Here is a 21,178-nt window from a genome sequence, read left to right as displayed (position 1 = left end):
GTAGGAGCTACATATAACTCGAAGAGGGCATTGTCATGAGATATTTAAGCAAATATATATGGACTATGTGGGGAGCAAGGGAGGTGTTTTTCAAGCATTCGTTTCACAAGCTGTAACCTCCGCCACGTTCTCTCACGCTTTAATGCTAATATTTGAAATAAAAAATTGTAATTATTGGTAGCTTTTGTAATCAGTATTACAGTTTTTTGAAATAGTGATGATAATAATAATAATGATCTTTTGAAAATAGTTCAGTTTCGAGACCCAAACACGACTGAACAATTTTTTTTTTCCTTAGAAACTTTCATTTTACTCCTCAGGGGATAATTACCCCCATGTTGGGAGCCCCTGCTTCAAGCTGTGAGAATTTTAACATCGCTTTCCTCTCCTTGACGTACTGATAAGTGGTACGTTTCTTTTCGGTAAAGAGAAAAACTTTACATATAGCAACTGCTCCTGAAATACGATTATTGGATTTTTACACCGTTTGGTGCTCTGGAGGTCAGTAGCTTATAACGTTTAGCCCATCAGTCATGCGACCGTGGCCATTGTGTGCCATGGATAGCACGTGAGAGTTCACTTGCGACACAAAGGTGAGGAATACAATAGATTTCTCACAATGAGACATCAGTAGTTCGACAGGCTGTCTTCGGTTGCAATGTTTCTGGGATGGCATCGAAGCGTTTGCTACATTAAAAAAAAGCTAGCGTCAAAAAGATGCGTTAATATATCATATATATCATTTCTCAAATCAACATCCCTTTTTCTCAACACGTACTAATCGTTCAGCGATGAATGAGGTATCGTAGAAAGATTTTTTTAACCGGCATTTGACATTCCATACCGATTTTCCACTAAAACTTACTATTTGTGGAAAATTCTAACGTAAGAGACTTTTAACTATCATAGGCAAAAGGGGATCATCGATGCCCAGCTTCATACCTTTACGAAGCTAACTTATTAATCAAAAGTAACAGATTCCCTTTTCATATTGTCTTGTTACAAATACCCTTTTATTTATTTTAAAATAGTTTTTAACTAGATAATTTGTATACAGTATTGTCATATATAATAACGGTGACCAACGCGGTAGTCCACTATCTCTGTCCGCCGTACAAGTTGACTTTTCTGAAAGAATATGCGGTGTCACCGCCAGACACCACACTTGCTAGGTGGTAGCCTTTAAATCGGCCGCGGTCCATTAGTATACGTCGGACCCGCGTGTCGCCACTATCAGTGATTGCAGACCGAGCGCCGCCACACGGCAGGTCTAGAGACACTTCCTAGCACTCGCCCCAGTTGTACAGCCGACTTTGCTAGCGATGGTTCACTGACAAAATACGCTCTCATTTGCCGAGACGATAGTTAGCATAGCCTTCAGCTACGTCATTTGCTACGACCTAGCAAGGCGCCATTACCAGCTACTATTGATGCTGTAAAACATGTACCGTCAAGAGCGATGTTCACCAATTATGGATTAAAGTTAAGTATTCCAGCAGCTACGTACGTTTTTTGTTAGTCTCATTTCCTTGACCTGTTCCAGACCTTTCGGCTTCCTCTCATAGTGGGTTGGCTGTCTTGCCAATCCACAACAGAATACACTTTCCGAAACGACGAACACATGTCACTGTCGCCAACTACACTTATTCAACGACTTCACTTATTTCAAATACTGTCATTAAAGTGCGAAAGTCCGGCGCAGGTTTCCTGGTGCGTACATATTTCATCTCCATTGAAGAACATTGAAAGTGTCAAACGATAACAACTATTTTTTCTGTATCTAGTGCAAAACAATTAAGTTTTTGGTAACTGAAACGTGTTCTCATGCGTATTTTTACATTCTCGGGTTATCCTCACGTGGTAGGTGATTGTCAGTATTACGGTCGCCGTATCAAATCCTCCATATCCTACATTTAATGGGACATTGGGATTCATAGTGTCAGATGTAGTCCTGTTCACAATTACAGCATGTTAGCACCATAGCGTTAAAGAAGCTTGGTGTTTTTAACAGGGTAATACGTTGTGATATTCGTAATCAACAGAGAAAAGAGTTAATTGCTACACATCTTAACCAGTACAGTGGAATACAAGCGCGACCGTCAGGTAATCACAGATAACTTACCGATTTAAAAAATGTAGAATGGAAGCAAGGTGAGAGAGTCATGTTATGGACATCACAGGCAGCAAGGCTGACTTATATACAGATACTGAACACTACGAATGCGTGCAAAATGGACGACAGAAAAATCAGACAACGTAGTAATGCAGTGCTACACGGGAGAAAGATATGAAACGTATGTGCTATAACATAAAAAGAACAAACTAAAAAATAAAACCCTTTGTGAAAGATAAAATGGAAACACAACCTGGAAGGGAGATTATCGGAACTACACATTAGGAATCATGCAGATGACACAGCGGAAAAAAAGAATTTGATATTGAACGAATGCTAGGACGCAGAAAGGGCTTTATGTACAACAAGCAACTCTTTACCCTCCACAATTTTCGAAGAGATATTTATAAGTGTTCCCTGTGGTGCCGGTCACAGGGGGAGCCTTCGCACATCTGTCGGAGCCTTAAACAGAACGGTGAGACAGTCGGGGGTGAGGTGTTCCAAATAGCCACCGCCTCCATAACGTCGGGCTAGAGTTGCTTCCTCGAATCCTGCACACAGAACGAGGCATCTGCTTCACTTGACATTCTTTTTGATACCCTAAAGATATCTATAATCTATTTTCATGTTGACGCTTAGTCATTGGGGCCTCTTAAAAAAGCGAACGGCGTGTTATCGTAACCTTTTTAACAACCGAGATGCAGGCATGAAATTACTTTTCTTCAGATGAAACTATGAGAGTCTTTGTCTCCAGAATAATAGCTCTAGACGATCTCTTTATGTATCTCCATAAGTTAGTACAGTGACAGCTAATAACTCGTAGTTAAAATTCATAGTAGAGCTAAACAACATTTACAAATTAATAATGCTGTGAGACTCTTTTACTAGTGGTATAAATTAAATTAAATTTGGGGTGTCTCAATACATCTGCACAAAACAATTTGATCGGGTATCTCTGTCTCGGTGAATCAGTTTATTGTTGAGAAAAGAACAAAATTCCTGGTGGTGTGTGCTCGACCCATCGCGAGACAATCAGGAGAAACTAACTTTGAAAGCATTTTATCTTCACAATTGTATTCACAGAAATACGAAATTGTCATATGGTCAGAACCGTAACAGCGTAGTTTGACATCCGGTGCGTTGTTTCAACTTGTCACCTTCCCAATCCCCACCAACTCCACAAAAATATCAAATATTTTTTTAGGGGAAGGCAACACTTCGATACAAGTGGTTAAGTAAGCAAAGTATATTGTTAACTATTTTGTAAACAGTTTTTATGAATGGAAAAAATGTAACTTTTTATAAGTAATACGGTTTAATTAATTAATGAAGCAGTACAGATAATCTAAAACCTTCTTAGTGATAGATGACTTTATCATGTAGCTTAGAATCTCTTCTAACTTTTTCTGCTGCTAATTTTGAAACTGTATTATCATAATCGATGCGTACATTTAGCTACGTTATCTTTCATTGACAAAACTGACTAGAGAATAATTCTTGATTCATGTGAACCTAAGTTGTGAAAAACTTCTCTCACATGACGCTACAGGAACATACAAAGTTCAGAAAAATGTTAACACAGAAATAAGGTTAAGAAAAGAACTAAATCCGTATTCAGTCAGGAACTAAGATATCCAACGGTACTTCTGGACTTCAGAAACTTGCAGAAATCTTCTGAGGCGTGGTATCAGAAATCACATCTTAACTGTCAACTGAACTTTTTACGCCCGGGAAGTCAAATTTCTGACGTTTTAATCAGACCACTGGGCTCTAAAATATCAAAACGATTTGATATAAATTCCATGGTTTTGCAACGTGTTTCAGATTCTTGTACAAACCTGTCGTTGCACTATAATACTGAGCTTTTCAGTTATTAGATAAAAAAAACACGAAAGAAATGACGAAAAAAATATTTCTGAACTCGTGCCACAGAACATGCAAAGTTTTGTCATCCCACAGGCCTGGTACCTGGTACCCGGTACCCTCCCCCCCCCCCCCCCCCCCTCACACACACCGACCGACCTATGCCCTATGCATATGGCTGAATTATATACATGCAGATATTTCTCCTGTTAGATGTTTTCGATACATTTGCATACGATTATTTTCAGAAATGTTGATGTACATTCTTTCTTTTTCTTATTTAAAGACTTAATTATTTTCATAGTCCCTCTTCATTGTAATAATCTTTGTGGCATAGTTGGGGGTTAGGCATTCCTCCATATGTGACATAGGACCACCCACACAAACTACATATAACTAGTTCTTCCTTGTCCTCCAATGTTTCAAAAATCTGCTATACGTGCTATTTCCGTTTGGTATAAATTAAAATGGCTCTGAGCGCTATGGGACTTAACATCTGAGGTCATTAGTCCCCTAGAATTTAGAACTACTAAAACCTAACTAACCTAAGGACATCACACACATCCATGCCCGAGGCAGGATTCGAACCTGCGGCCGTAGCAGTCGCGCGGTTCCGGACTGAAACTCCTAGAACCGCTTGGCCACCGCGGCCGGCCCCGGTATAAGTAATGGAATTTTATTTTTCTAGTTACAAATGTAACAATCTCAGTAAAAGCACTTTTTCAGGGCGAATCGACGAATATGTGTAACCTGAAATATACTTGCTCTCTGTTAACACGTCAGATATATTAGAACAGACATCCTCTTTTCGTCAAACGATTGCCTCATAAGTTTACCCATCGCTTCCTGCGACAGCAATGCAGAATGCAGAATACAGTAGTTGGAAGCACCGATTTAATCGCCTGTTAATCGGACCAACTGACCACAGCGTTACTATTCATTCATTTCTGTTGAGTGAAACCAGTCTGTGAGAGCAACGGAATGAAAACCGTCTACGCATTCTGGCGCTTTCAATTCTGAGTTGAAATATTCAGTCGTTATTGTTGACTGCATTCTGTTATCGCTTGTCATTAGTGTTATTGCCGTTCCGATATTTGCTTTATATTGAGTACCAATAGAAAATTTTTAGCTCAACTTTTCGTCAACGTTTATAAATAGGTGTCCTTTTAATAACGAATTTTGTGTTAGGATCAGACTGCCGAAACGACCAGTGGTGTGGGAGTGGAAGAAATCAAACGACTGGATGAAAAGTGATGACCAGATGAATTCAATGAGATGTACAGTATTAGCAAGCATGATTCATATTATGAAACCACATGTCCCAGAAATTCAAGGAAAACTAATGAATGATGTCAAATATTTCTCAAAATAAAAAAAACATCTTCCGACAAGCGACAGTTTGTTTTAAAAGCAAGTGATTAAGTAACCAAACAATCAAAAAAATTATATATTAAAAGCTTTCTGTTCACGTTACTTCAGCGCTTACCGAAATAGAATCATCGGTACTGAGTGTAAACCAGCGGGACAGGAGTCAGTTCAAATATATTTAAATTAACAAGCTTTGGGCCACACACGGAATATTGAATGAAAACTAATTTATATAAATTGATTTTACTGAAGTGTCATGACGAACTGAGACTCCTATTTGTACACGATTTATTTTCGTGAAAGCTACATAACCTGCCTCTGGACGAGTGAATTCTAAAGTAAAAAATGCTGCTGGCAGCTGGCACTAACATCGACAAGAATTGGAATTCAGTGTACAGGCTGTCTGGAAATTCCCGTTACAGACTTCCAGGACTTGGAGCACATAATAGTGTTTTGAATAGAAATCCATGTCCGGAAACTTTGTCCAACTACTGACTTTTCCTAATATGGGTTCCCGTTCAAAATATTGAGACCTCATTCCTCTCTCCAAGTCCTAGAACTTTGCAACGGTAATTTCCGAAAACTCTGTAGAAAGAGAGAGAACTGACTACCATTGTGGACCAACAGATGGCAGCATGTTAGCGGGATGTAAACCACGGAAAAAATGTTATAGCCCAACTGTTCAAAGAATACCATTAATTTATTTATTATGTATTAGGCTTGAACAAACAAGACAATAAATGTGAATAATCCTTAATAAATCTACCTTTTCTTCATTGTAAAAAGAAAATATAAAAATTTAAAATATGTCGTCCTAGTTTTTGGTTGGTGTATCGAAGGAAAAGCTACGATAGTGAGAGTAACTATCACTGATGAGCGTTTCCCTAGCAGCAGTTAAACTGTACTATTAAAATCGTGACATATCCCGAATAAAACTGCACGCCATGAATCTCTAGAAAAAATATCCCTATAAATCAACATTTTCGTTCTGGTTACATAATAAGGATCCCAAGAGTTCCATTAGCTCACATATTTTTCGCAAGAGACGCCATATCTGAGACTGTTCGAAACTAGTTCGTTTAATAACCGGAAGAGGCGCTACAACAGCCGTTGTTTATCGTTGCAAAGTTTTCTTCCCTTCGCGTTGATAACGAATTTTAGCGTCTAACACGCTATTATATCTCGATAATCCGTAGCAAAGCTGTTTCACAATCACAGAGGATTTTGCAGCTCTGGGTCACAATGGTAAGAAGTAAAACATATGCCGCTGGCGGAAGATTCTTTAAATTCTCTTTATCTACAGATGTGTGAAATTTGGTGGTTCAGTTGACATGGTTCACACACACACACACACACACACACACACACACACACAGTACGTCTGCGAAAGCTGTGTCAGTATCTCACTACAATGAACGAGTTGTTGAGCTCAAGAAAAGGGAAAGGTTTAGAATCACAGATCCTGTGGATAGTATTATGCAGTAAGATTCATGACATGGACAGTTTACTGTAGAATAATAGTTTATTATTTAATAATATTAATTTTTCATCATTCCTCGCTCTGTGTTATCTAAACAATCCTTGACATTGTGGCATGAAATGTTCAAATAGTGTAGTTTGACTATTTAAAAATTCTGTTTTAGCTGATTCGTTGATCTCCTTGGAGAATGTATTGTATAATCTTATTTCCTTGTGCAAAATTCTGTTTTTTATTTACTGTTGGTGAATTTAAGTTTAGAATTGCCTTTGTTCCATTATTATTTGGGCTCCAGCGTGAGTACACTATCAACTAACATTTGAAATTGGTATTTCTTTAACTTAGACATGAGCATGATCCATTAACATAACTAAACATTATTTTTTCAGTGTTGTGTGAACAAAGGTACACCTATGGTAATTTCTAAACGCTATAAATTCTTTAAAAATAGAAGTTGCACTTTAACTAAGGTTCTACAGCCAGATTTTATAACTGACCACTAAGTCTTCAAAGACATCGAAGCACTGCTCTATCAGTCCTTATTAAAAACTAATAGTACGTGTTGGGGATGGAACCCTGAGATTGTTAACATCTGAAAAGGAATTGTTCTCTATGTTGATAGTACTTCGAGCAGGGGAAGACCTCCTGCAATCATCGATGTCAGAATTTCTTAGACGAAATAAATGCGAAGGAAAACTGCTGTCATTAAAACTCTTCCTCGTGATTGCAGAGAAGTCTGCGGTTTACAGACATGTTGTGAAACTATGCTTAGCTGGATATGTGGGTTGTATCCAACTGTAATATTTTCCTTCGTTTACAGCTGATGTTTTCCAGTCTTCTTACCACTGGGATATGGCATCCATTTTAATATGAAGGAATATGTCGGTGTTAGGTAACTTGATATCTAAGAGGGTTCCGGAAATGGCAGCCTGGCCTACAGGTCTACGATTCCGTTATACGAAATGCCTGCGTGACGTTTAATCCAAAGTACCTAAACATCTTGTTCCATGATCACGAATTCTACTGTTTGTGAGTACTGCTTATGCTTTTCGTCATGTGCATAACACACTGGTAGATGTGCTCACATGGTGCAGCTAGAACCACAACTGTTTGAAAGTATCTCCACTGCTACGGTCGAACCAACCTCTGGGTTGACGACAGCTTTTACTTACCCTCCAGATGTTCACCACTGATCATATACTACCGCGTTCTTGCTCTTTATGTGCATCAAGTAGATTCATCTTTACTCACTACTAGTGAACGATGAAATAAAGAAGCATTCATTCTAAAATTCATAAGCGCTGAAGGTAGTAAAGTAGTTTCAACTTTCAAAAACATTTTTTCATGATCTGTAGCTTTAGCCTCGAACGAGAAAATAATGGTAATCATTTACGATGAATGAGTAGTTGTTTAGTGCTGGATGCAATTTGCTAACACAGCTGAAAAGAGCTTTCTGTTCTGTTCCAGCGCTTCAACCAGGCAGCCGAGGATGTAAGGAAGCTGACAAAGATGCCCTCGGACCAGGAGCTGCTTGAACTGTACGCGCTCTTCAAACAGGCAACCGTCGGCGACAACAACACAGGTGAGCTGCGACCCTAGTATCTATTACTTTGCTTTAAAATTCCAACAAATGGAGGGCTGTGGTACCCTACATGAAGAAAATTATTGATGCTGGCTCACTTGGCGAGGGATAAAGTATTACACCAACAGACGAAGATTAAACTGTTGAAAACAACTGAGTCCATTAGAGTACGTAAATAGTGTGTTAAACTAAACATGATCCCTAAATTTTGCAGTCTTAAAATTAAGCCTAAAACAAAGATAGCTCATTTAGTAAAACGTCTAGTGAATTACTGTGATTAAAATGTGAAATTCGTGCTAAATTTAAGCATAAATAACAACTGAGTCACCAGTTTTGTGTGTCATATCTAAAATTAGGGAAAGTATTGTCGCTCCTTCAAACCGATATTTTTTACGTTAATTAATAACTTTTCTCATGTTGTCTGTAAAGATATTAGAACGAGGCACAAAAATAAAAGTACTGAGCTTACAGAAAAGAATCAGTGTAACAAGTACAGTGAAGATAGATCACATAATAGTAATTTCAGATTTTTAAAGAATCAAGGAATCTGACGTATACAGTTCACTAACGCAGAAACAGACCTATTAAACAAATGCTTAAAATTTAAAATGCCCTCAGAATTACGGAGTAGTATGGTAAACGATATTACCGCTGTCACCTGAGTATCCATTGGTGTGGTATAACCATGGACGTGGGAGGGGAGGTGGCTACTTCACAAAATGTGTGTGTGAAATCTTATGGGACTTAACTGCTAAGGTCATCAGTCCCTAAGCTTACACACTACTTAACCTAAATTATCCGAAGAACAAACACACACACCCATGCCCGAGGGAGGACTCGAACCTCCGCCGGGACCAGCCGCACAGTCAATGACTGCAGCGCCATTAGACCGCTCGGCTAATCCCGCGCGGCAGCTACTTCACAAATTGAAGCCGATGTCCGCCATCTTAACTAGCACGAAACATTAGGTTCACCGCATTCACCGTGACGCACTCTTACTGTGTCGTATTACTAGAGCAAATACGCATTCAAGGACAGAAAAACGTTCGAAATTACCATCCCTGACAATATGTTATTCATGTAAGCTTTACAATTCTTAGTATTTAAAACAGTTATTGCGCGCTTATGACAGATGTAATGAACAAGAAGTACTCGTAAACAATAGTAATCTGCTACTGTTTCGGGCTACTTAAAATGGCGCCCACTCTGGCATCAAAACAGAGTACAGCGTAAGTCTCTAGTACCACCCCCTTCTTTTTTTTTTTTCACCCATAGGTGCAAATCCCAACACTGGAGCAAAACGAAATTACCTGTAAAATCGCCAGAATGATTTCCAAAGAGGAGAATCGTGGTGCTAATTCCATTAGCGATCAAATGCACAAATGTAGTACTTTGTGTGACATTAACAATAAATTAAAAACAAGAAAAGTCGTAGAAATTGAAATCAACAAAGGCAATATCTTAATTATTATACTGATTAGTGATTATGAAAAGAAAATTCATCAATTCTTTAACAATAATTGTAATACAAAAATTAACCACAATCCAAGTAAATAATTTAACACCCAAATTAGAAAAGCAGTTAAGAAGTGCAGTTTAATTTTTGTGAGAAGGAAAGTAGGGAGTGCGTAATAATGAACCCTAGGACCCCCTTACACTAAGAGCTGAACTGAAGATTGAAATTTCGATTCATCTCATAGCTATTGGTATAGTTAGCCCTGCATATTTATCAAATACAAAATTGAACAGTTCGATAAACGAGCTAGCTGTACACATATGAAGAAAAATGTAGAATTAGTAACTCACAAGAACTGGGTGACCAAACCAGAAACATCCCCATCCCAGAGGAAGGTAGATTAGCCTCCTTTAATGAAGCCAATCTATGTACGAATATATCAGTAACTGAAACTTTGAAATTATGAAAGAGAGTTTGATTAAAATGCAAAAAGGCAAGCATGGGCGAAATATGACAATCGTTGAGATTCTACAGCTTATTTTATCGAAGACAAACCACATGTTTCATATACAGATGTAGTTAAATATATGTCACTGTAGTCACTTGCTTCTGTTATCTTATTATTATTATTATGTGCCATCTGGCAGACTTATATTTTTAATTAATTTACGTCCAAATTCCAATAAAGAAAGCCTTTGTCCTTTTCCTAACTTTACCCCATCCTGCAGATGCATTTGATACTTTGACATGCTGTCCATACTGGAATTGTTTGTTAAAGTTTCGACCGTCTAATACGCCTATAACATAGATGTAGTATGTATATATGTGACACATTTATCGATATATGAACACACTTTTGGCTTGATGCCTCTACTAACATGTTATCTCGCTTGGTCCTTCATAAAAACACTTGTGAACATGACTCTATTAAATAAAAACTGAAAACTATTAAACTATGTACCTCACAAAACAGGTCAAAAAAGGGCGTGTAGCTGTAAACTAAGCTGATGAGCAATACATATAATTCTTAAATAATGGGTAAAAGTTTCAAACATGTCGCTATTGGTACGATCTCTGATCGACCTTCACTAACCAAATATACAATAAGAATAATAAAATATCAGAGTGGAGTTATAGGTGACGTTCGTACATCAGCCAGTTAAATACAATAATCAGTTTAGTAAAGTACGCAACACAAGAAACTGTAGTGAAATAAGTAACATCAGAACGTGAAAGAGCGTAACTTATTTACATATAAAACTAAACACAAGTTAAAAGTAGCAACAGTAATGTAAAGTATACCTGCAAGTACAAAAGCGAAGGAGAAATATGTGTGAAACAAACAGGCATGTTCAGGTGGCTGTCCAAAATGAGATTGGAGCAGGCAGTTCATCAGTTATGTCTTAAGATATACTGAGGGCTTCCAGATCGTTTTGATATTTGTGAGCTACGCGGATGTCTTTGATGGTAAGCTGCTCATAGAATAAGGGCAGATCCTTATTGTGGGAACCCTATAGCTATGACTGGATGCTACTACAATGTACTGTTGTTTATAGGCACTTAAAATGTCGAAGTAGACAGAGTGCTGAAATGGTGACTAACAGCCAGATAAGATTTATTATTTCGTGGGTGGTCAACTCCACTGACACATGGCTCGACAATAACAAGCAGCCAGTACAGAAAAGGTCTGCAATATACTGAAACCATCACTTGACCAAAACTATATTTAATGTTGATTTGTTCAATTAAACTTGCGGCAGAGACAGCCCAACTTAACAGTAATCAACAAACTGTGTTAGTAGACAAACCAAATCAAATAATACAAAAGAGATTAAAAAATGCCCAAGAAATCAACCAATAACGAACACAAAGTACAACAAAAAATATAAAAAGCTCCGCAGTAGTAATTCTCTGCCAACTCAGACGATGGAAATACTATAGTGATGACAGTAAAACACAAATATTATCAATCAATCACTGAAAATTCAAAAGATCTAATACCTAGGTTCCAAGATAAACATAACAGTAAAGAAAATAAATGGAACTTCTATCCACCAGCAAAGGAATTCAGAGAATTTTGTCAATGAATCAAGTGGTCCCTAGATTCATAAAGCAATCCTACATAAAGGGGATGCACCATCTAGACTCATAGGCTCTGTAAGCAGCCCAGAAAATTATGAAGAAGCTGCAGACCATATTGGCAAAAGCAAGCACTTATGAAACAACTCACACAGTTAAACAAGGGAACTATTAAAAACAGAGAACATACAGTTACCCTCTCAACCCAAACTTGCCTTCTGAGACAAAGCCTGTATTAATGTATCCCTGTAGAAGAAACTATGGAAATAATAAGACAGAGCATCTTGAAACATAGAACATCATCTTTATCAGAAGTAACTGAATTTACTGAAGTGCTATAACTTCTACTGCCCCACAGCTACACAACTAATAAAATATATTATCAAGAATTGGGCCAAGCAACAGGGTGTCTTCTAACTGGTCTCTTTGCAGATTCAGTGATGCCAAAATAATATATTCTGGATATCTATATGACACATTACTTTCACATTACCTGATCAAATGCATCTGGACACCTACTAGTGGATATTAATATGGGGTTTGTCCACCTTTGGCCTTTATGAGGACTTGAACTCTACTAAAGACAATTTAAATGAGGTGTCTAACGTCTATGGTGGAATGGCAGCCCATCCTTAAAGATGCGCAACCAGAGAAGGTAGTGGTGTTCGATGCTAAGGTCTGGAATGAAGTCGACGTTCTAACTCATCTCAAAGGTGTTCCGTTGGGTTCAGGTCGGGAGTCTGGGCAGGAATGTGGAATATTACTGTGCACAAACCACTGCTTCACAGATGCCACTTCATGTTAGGCAACAATGTCATGCTGATACTGTTAATCATTGTCTTCGAACTGTTCCTCTGCTGTACTCAGTACTGTAAAATTTGTTCATATCCTTTCAAGTTAAGCGTTTCCTTAAGTACAATAACATGATCACATCTTAACAATGAAAACACTTTGTACTTCAGTGTTGGCTTGAGGCATTCGCCAGACTCCGACCTTTCCAGCGGATTGCCTCTGGTGATTCACTACTCCAAATGACATGTTTCCAGCCATCCGCTGTCAGTGGCGTCGCCTGTAAACCACCACAAGTGTCGCTTAGGCCGGTATTACACTATCAAATTTCTTTGTCAAATATATTTGTCAAAAATCTTTGTCAAAGATATTTGATGGTGTAGTAGGGAACTTTGTGAAATGTCGTCCAATATTTGATCAAATCTAGGGCCTCGCTGTAGATTAGATCAAAGAAGTCGCTTGTCTTCTGTTCACCGCAATGTGACATGATACCACAAGGAGCGCTAGCATCACTGCAGCGTTCTGTTGTCTGTAGTGTTTTTAGAAACATTGCCGGTAACTACAATTGGTGTGTGCCGACAACTATAAAATTAATAGAGATGTATGAGGCTGGTGAGGCGCTTTACAATGTGAGGCACCCTGAATACAAAAATAGATTAAGAAGATTGGAGACCTGACCTGACCTGACCTGACCTGACCTAACCTAACGTAACCCTCTCCTGAAGCAAGGAATGGGAGTGTTATCGTAAGCCTGTCTTCTGCAGATGTAGCAGTTCTTAAGTGAATATTGTGCCTTGTGATATGAGGATACACTTCACTGGGCACATACAGAAATGTATGCTCATCCATTCTTAAGTAATTGATGTACGACTTCACGTCCTCCACTACAAGCTCACGTAACAAGTTTTGTTGAATGCTTTTATCGTGTCGTCGTAAAACCCACGGCTTCACCCAGGATGTTTCCTTTTTTTCCCCCGCTTCTCTTCCGCACGTGCACACAGTGAAATTGTGATAGATGCAATTGCTGCGGTTAATAACAAGTTGTTGTTGTCAGCCATCTTGAACTTTGACGAAAAATATGATGACAGTGTAATACCCCTTCTAGCACTACGTCAGAGATCTTTGTCAAATATATTTGACGGAATATTTGATCACATTTTTGATCAAATCTTTGACAAAGAAATTTCATAGTGTAATACCGGCCTTAGCTTGATCAAAGAAATGTGTGGCACTGAGGAGCAACTCGACCATTGTGCTCTTATTCTTTTTAACTCTCTAAACACATTGTGCTAGCTGCTAGCACTTCGGAACTCACGAATTCCGCTAATTTAATGCTACTTTTCGCAACAACTCTGCGTAGTGCTCGACGGTTTCTGTTCGTCAGTACATGAAGTCTGTCTGGTGTTGGTTTAGCTGTGGTTGTTCCTTCACGTTTGCACCTCAGTAACATCACCAACAGTCGAACTGGGCAGCTTCAGAAAGGTTGAAATATTCATGATGGATTCGTTACTCAGCTGATGTCCGATGACTATTTCACGTTGGAAGTCACTGAGATCTCGTGAACGACCTGTTTCTCTATTGACAATGCAGTAGTTCCCGCCTCCTTTTATGCTGGCGGGTCAGCTTCTAGTGACGTGTAGTGGTCAGCTACACCTTGCATAGGATTTCATATACTTTTGATCAGATTGCCTATTTAAGGGGAGTTTGCCAGGCCTGTGCTGCCAATGTTAAATAAGCCATGTTTATGTACCTTTATCTATGGAACCAATGAAGATAACTCTATATTTCCTTCTGGTAACATATTCTTGTTATTTTCGTTGGGTGAAGCAGAATTAAGAAATGAAATGCACAAGAACCAAATACACTAATTTATTAAAAATATGCAATTTTTTACATTCTGTATTTGCATATACAAATAGCTAACTTCATACCCATTCAGACTATGGTCGTGCTTCAGTAGGCGTAGTCAGTTATGATAAAGCAGCTAACAAAGCTATATTTCTATGACATGTAGTTTTTCGAATACGGGAACATTAAAAAAGTCATATTGAGAAATTAGAGTTTAAAATTGAAAACGATAAAAACTCGGTCAGATATTTAAACTGAGGTCCAAAATCACCCTGCATCGTAGTCAAGAACTTATTGCTTGTCTCCCACTTGCTCTAGAAGCTACTCGCATCGGGCTGACCTTGCTTCTCTAATGCTGAACTCTGCTTCATGCTGTGACTTGGCAACTCTTAATTTGTCTATACGTTGCAGCCCCTTTATGGTATGACAGCCAAGGCTGATGCAGAGGTGCATTAGCACCCTTAATCTTCCCAAATTTGCGTCACAGAGTGACGACATAGCATCACTGACACCCCATTTCAGGTTATTTAACCCCACAAAGATATTTTTGGTCATCTCTGTCCCAGTCATATTTTTGAATGACTGATTTGGATGCTGAGTGTGCTCATGTACACATTCAGAGGAGGTCCGTGTGAGCTATGCCCTCATAAATTGGCGTCATGGTTGCCATACAAACTTCAGCAATAGAATCCTTGTGCTTGAAACACGCTCCTGAACATCAGCAGTCCAGAATGTACTCCATGATGTAGGCCCAGAGGAACAAAGTGAATGCATTGGTGTCCTGTTATGTGAATGTCTGTGGAAGTATGTGGCCGAGAAAGCTTCTTTCATACCTTATAATCATTTCTCTTATTCCTGGAAGCCGTTCCATAATACAGCTAAAGACCATTTATTCTTTTACCAGCCAGAGTTTGTTTGAATTTTGTGAGCCAAGGCGGATCCTATTGTAAACAGCAGGATACCTAACATTGAGCGCTGTGTGTATTGTATCGGTAGATGAAAACCACAAGTGTGTCCGAAATTAGGTCGCTTCATAGATAGTGAGGTAATGTAATAAAATTTAAAAAGAAATTCTATGCACCATACAAAGGTAAATATACCATTTTACGAAGGAAAAAATGAGAAAAAACACCAAAAATTTCAGCTTTTTGCTTGTAAACTCCCCTGCATGGTTTAACACATTACATGCTGAATTTAACAACGCACACAAATTTCACAATAGAAACCGGGCTAGCAGTTACCTGGAAATGGTAGTATCTGTAGTTGACAACACATCATTCTTTAAGGTCTCTAAAAATCCACAACTATAGCCGTGCAGGCTACACATACAAACTCTCATAAATTAACTGCACTTAAAATCTTCATTCTTGGAGTCTATAAATGATGGAGTGTGTAAAATTACTTTCAGTGTCAACGCCTTTACATAGGTCAAACGGGAGAAGGGTCAGAAAACGGTTCAGATATGATAAAGCATACAAATCTGCAATGATACCGCAAACAAAACATGAGCCACCTTGATTTGATAAGCGATCTTCATCCATTCCAGAGCATTAAGAAATGAAAGAAACTTGATAATGTCTTTTGTGTTAGTATTGAGCAAGTAGGGTACCAGATGATGAACGAAAGCCCCTAAAGCAAAGTGCTGTGTACATATAAGGGATAAATCATTTTAGTTATTAATGTCTTCGGACAAACGAAAACATGTTTACGGCCACCTTCAAAGTCAAGGACTAAAAAGACTGATTATGGCAGAATGAATTTTCACTGTGGAGTATGCGCAGGTTTTTAAACTGGCTGACAGGTTAGAGCTGAGCGCTAGACCAGGCTCAAACCCAGAACCTTTGCCTTTCACTGATAAATGCTCTCCCGACTGATCTGTCGTTATGGTCCCAATAGCCTTTCATTGTGCTGAAATACATTGAGCTACAATGCCGTACAAATGTTTATACACAGCTTATTCATTATCGCGCATCCTTCGGAACGATTTACGTTGCGGAAAGAATTCAAAAAATTAAACTAACAGTATCAGTGTAGATTTTGTATCCAGAAGAATACAAATATTTTTTAAACAAAATAATTTGATTTTCTTCATGACGAGCATTTTCTCTCTGCTATTTTGATATATTGTGTGATCTTGTTTTAGATGCAGACTAGGTAAATTAAACAGGAAATTTGCTACAATTGCAGTACAATTGAAGGTATCCTAGAATAAAAATTTTACATGTACTACAAAAAAAAGTGACATCTGCTATTTATGTTGGTGATGTGATTTGTTCAAATCTGTTGTAGTTGAAAGCCATGCAGCCACACCTCATCACCCGCCCACACTGCTTAACTTTCACTAGCAAGTACCTCCTACCTGCCAAACTTGGCAGGAGTCCGTCTTTATACCTTGCTGGACTACGTGGGAGATAGGCGCTGATGTAGGTAAAGCTGTGAGGTCAGATCGTAAGTTGTGCCTAGATAGTTCAGTCTGTAGAGCATTTTCCCGTGAAAGACAAAGGTTCCGGCTTCGAGTCCTGATCCGGTACACAGTTTTAATCTGCCAGGAACTTTTAAGAGTCATTATGTCTCACAGCACTTTTGTATAGCTAGTATGCGAGAAATCACCCTCTAATGTTCACTCTTTATCTCTGGTCATGGTCATGATGAACATTTTATCAATTATAGAAAGGCTTCCATACTTCAGAAAGCTATCAGTGTTGTTGAGGAAGTGTCTACGTGTTGTGCTGAATTCCTCGCGTATTATTGGCAACTTTCTTCAACCGATTAGTCGTTCGACTGGCATGACACAGCCATACGCCTAGTTTTTTCCTATCCTGTGTCCTTATCTTCATGCCTTCATTGCTTGTGCATCCAACGACAATGATATGTAAAACATGATCCAGTCTTAAGTCTCCCCTGTCATATGTGATTCATGGTGCAGCCTTTACAGTCCTCTCTATCGCCAGTTTAGTTAATTTGGGTACTGATGTTGATACTGTCAGTGATCTTCATTTCTCTTCATCAACCTCTTCAGTAAACTCAAGCATCAACGTGTTCTTTCCAAACTAACAACTCTTCACTTTGCACTTTATCCGTCCACTCTCTATAACAGGACATTTCAGATGCCCCAACTCTTGTCTTCCCTAGTTCCTAAGCTGAACACATTTCGTTTGTACATATTGCACCAAATATTAAGCTCTACAGACTGCTTCTGAAATGCTTTTCCCATGTTACAGTTCTTAACGCGAAAATATTTTCTATAGCTTTCTCTTTTATGCCGTCCTCACATTTGCTATTTATCTTGTTGATACGCGCTTTCCTGCCACTGCTCAGTTCTACCATCATTTTTGACTCTTTTGTTAATCCTTAGGCAAAATTATGTGGTAACCAGTTCATCAACTCCATTTAATAGTTCCTCGAAAATGCTTCGAAAAAAAGAAGGGAAGAAAACCTTATCTGCTCACATTAACGATGATGATTAACTCACTCCTCTTTCACTCTCATTAGTTATTTATCTCCTTTCATTTCCTTCATTCTTTTATTTATTTACAAATAGAGGAGACAGTAGGCAGGAATTGGGCATATACGTTTGTGGAAAAGTACTAGTGTTTAATCACGGGCAGTTTTATAGCTCCCCTCTGTTTGGAAGGTACATCATTAATCTGTTCCTGTCCTAAAACTAACCTCGACTGGAACATTCCTGCGACCTTTATAAGACTCACAACCGACGTGACACGCCACACCAGACATTCTGTTTTGGGGCTAGAACAAGCGTTGGCCAACATTTGGTGATATCCACATCCCGCTATAATGCTTGTACCAGGCAAGAAGCGAGGGGAAAATCACTGACTGACGGCCTGCCTGTACGCGTGCCATAATTATTTATGTTTTTCTCAAGATCCCTATGCAAGGTGGAGGTAACAGAATCATCACACAGTACCCATCGACCACTGGTTCTCTGACTTTACTTAGCATCTTGAAAATTGGCTGTGCTGCCTGTATGTACGGCAATAAACGTTTATCACACTTACTTTCATCAAGCATCTAGCACTTCGTCACCCTTCAGCAGACGAAATATCTCCTGAAATGAAGAAACCCTGTCCCGAACAGGAAACTCTTTGGGCATTACAAATACAAGCGTCGTTCTTAAGTTTCCCAGAGAATTTGGCGATAACTTCCGGTTGCGCAGAAACGCAGGTATAACTCTTTTTGTGAGTCGGCGCTTTCCTGCTGATAGCGAATTACGGTCCCAGCTGTAGGTAATGAAACCTCCATTATTGTTAGTGTTGTTTAGTCTGGAACCGCGCGACCGCTACGGTCCCAGGTTCGAATCCTGCCTCGGGCAGGATGTGTGAGACGTCCATAGGTTAGTTAGGTTTAAGTAGTTCTAAGTTCTAGGGGACTGATGACCTCAGATCTTAAGTCCCATAGTGCTGAGAGCCATTTGAACCATTTTGTTATGTTTGTTTCGGGAAATGCTTTTGTTAATTCTTATTATTTGTATTGTCAGTACAAATTAAGTCCACATTCTTGTGTATTACGGTCGCAGAATTCCGATTAGTTGGTTTACGTGAAGCTTGCATAACGACCAATCTGTAACGAAACACTTGTTCTGGCCCACGTGGATGATGTTCTTTTGCATATTCATTCTTTGTGCTCTTATGCTCATCCTCAATGTATTTTTCAATGCCATGTTACGAAGTCTATTTTTTTAAGGTCCGATCTAACCCAGAATTGAAACCGTAGTGAAAATCGGATGAACTTTGTGCAGATATGCTGCGCAGTGTCTCTAATATGCCCGTCGATCGCGTCACGTCGTATTTTTTGAGTTTCGAGTGCACAGTGAGCACGTGAAGTTGCCTAGAAGAACAGATTCTCCCGCCAAGTAAGGGATGTGTACTGTGATGCGATTTCTTCATGCTGAGGGATTCCGCCTATTTCATGCAGACCACCTAAAGTAACGGTCATGCGTGAGAACAGTCCTTTGTGTCAATGTTCGGCTGCACACTGCAGCTAATGAGAATAACGTTTTGGCACAGACAACGAACTGCAGAACATCATAGAAAATTGACGGAAAGCACCGGCGGCTGCCTTCTATGATGGGAGTATTGTTAAATTGGTACAAGACTACGACAAATGTCTGAAGTCGAGCGGCGACTGTGTAGAGAATTAGCTGGGATGTGTCGTTAAATGTTGCAAATAAAACAATTTTTTCGCTGTGGTTTCCGTTTCCTTTTCGCTACCGACTGGACCTCAGAAAAAGCCCGTGTGTAATTATAATCACTGTAATTCCACTTTCGGAAACGCATGGTCATGCATTATGTGTCTTCAGAATTTTACAATGTATATGCTTATGTGTTTATGGGAACCCCCAGTGTTTTTGCTATTTTGAGCTAAACAGAGATTTAATCGCAACTGTTGTTACTGATTATGCATACGCTTCGCATAATCTTCAGTAATCCTCGGCCCATCTTTCCCATGGTCACAGTTCCAGCTTTTTCTAACAGACTGGGTTATATACATAAAGTTACATAAATGTTCTCTTTGGGTTTGTTGTGATGTTTGGTTTGTGGGACGCTCAACTGCATGGTCATCAGTGTCAGTACAAAATCGAACACGGGACGATCCAGAGGCAGCAAAGCTAGCCTCTAGACCACGAGCTGCGGACTCTTACGGTGTGTGAACTAAGTTTGTCGCTAAGTTTATCTACGAGATGCCTGACAGTTTCAGACATATATCGTTGCACAAATTATTGACTAATTGTTATGAGTCATGATCAGTAAGACGAATCGTTAGTACACATTGTTTTCGGGCATTACCCACTAGCAGAGGCAGTTACCAATAAAACGGATTGATAATCGTCAGTAAGAAACTAAGCAAGCAAACACATGAAACGTTCAATCTCGGTTACACTCGCGTATGGTCTATACCGACCTCTAGCACTCTTAGCAGCCCCTCTGAATTCGTTAGATGTCCGACTTCAAGAAGTTATTTACCCTCATCAGGTTTCACTATTATTATCTCATTCACTCCACATTTGTCCATCACAAAGCGAGCACATCATAATTTCACACAACCACTCGTTACAGCCATCTACCAGGGCCTTAAGTACTTACAAATTTGCACATCATTAACAGGACTGTCTCAACTAACACTTTGTCCAAAACAGCAATGAAGTATTATCGTGCTCTCCTAAACTGTCAGCCATGTTGTTCTAATTATCATCATACTCAGCGCCTCATTAGGGCACCTGTGGAAGAGTGTGATCCACCAATCTTCTGACTGTTGTGATACGGCCCGCCATTAATTCCTCTTTGGCATCAAACTCTTCATCTCGGTTATTTGTTGGATGTATTCCATTCTGTCTTCCCCTACAGTTTTTACCCTGTATATGGTATGCCATGATGTCTTAAAACATGTTTATCACCCTCTTCCTTCTTCTTGACAATGTTTTCCGTATGTTCTTCCTTTGCCGAGTCTATCGAGAAACTCCACAATCTTTATCACTAATTTTCAACATCATTTTGTAGCATCAAATCTTAAACGCTTTAATTCTCTTCTTTCCCTATTTTCCCACAATACGTGATTCACTTCCATATATTGCTGTGCTCCAAACAT

At 39.0% G+C, this 21,178-nt stretch overlaps 1 protein-coding gene across 1 annotated transcript in view; it reads left to right on the top strand.

Annotated features, from left to right (window-relative positions):
* The window catches only part of LOC124789709 (acyl-CoA-binding protein homolog), a 130,459-nt gene that overhangs the window by 105,705 nt on the left and 3,576 nt on the right, over positions 1-21,178 (top strand). Inside the window, exon 3 of the mRNA XM_047257161.1 lies at positions 8,289-8,403. Within this exon, the coding sequence (XP_047113117.1) occupies positions 8,289-8,403 (115 nt within the window). The remainder of the gene's footprint in view (positions 1-8,288; positions 8,404-21,178) is intronic.

Source organism: Schistocerca piceifrons, chromosome 3, assembly GCF_021461385.2.
Source record: "Schistocerca piceifrons isolate TAMUIC-IGC-003096 chromosome 3, iqSchPice1.1, whole genome shotgun sequence".
Taxonomy (NCBI): domain Eukaryota; kingdom Metazoa; phylum Arthropoda; class Insecta; order Orthoptera; family Acrididae; genus Schistocerca; species Schistocerca piceifrons.
Note: the sequence above shows the minus strand (reverse complement) of the source record. Positions and strands in the feature narration are given on the sequence as shown.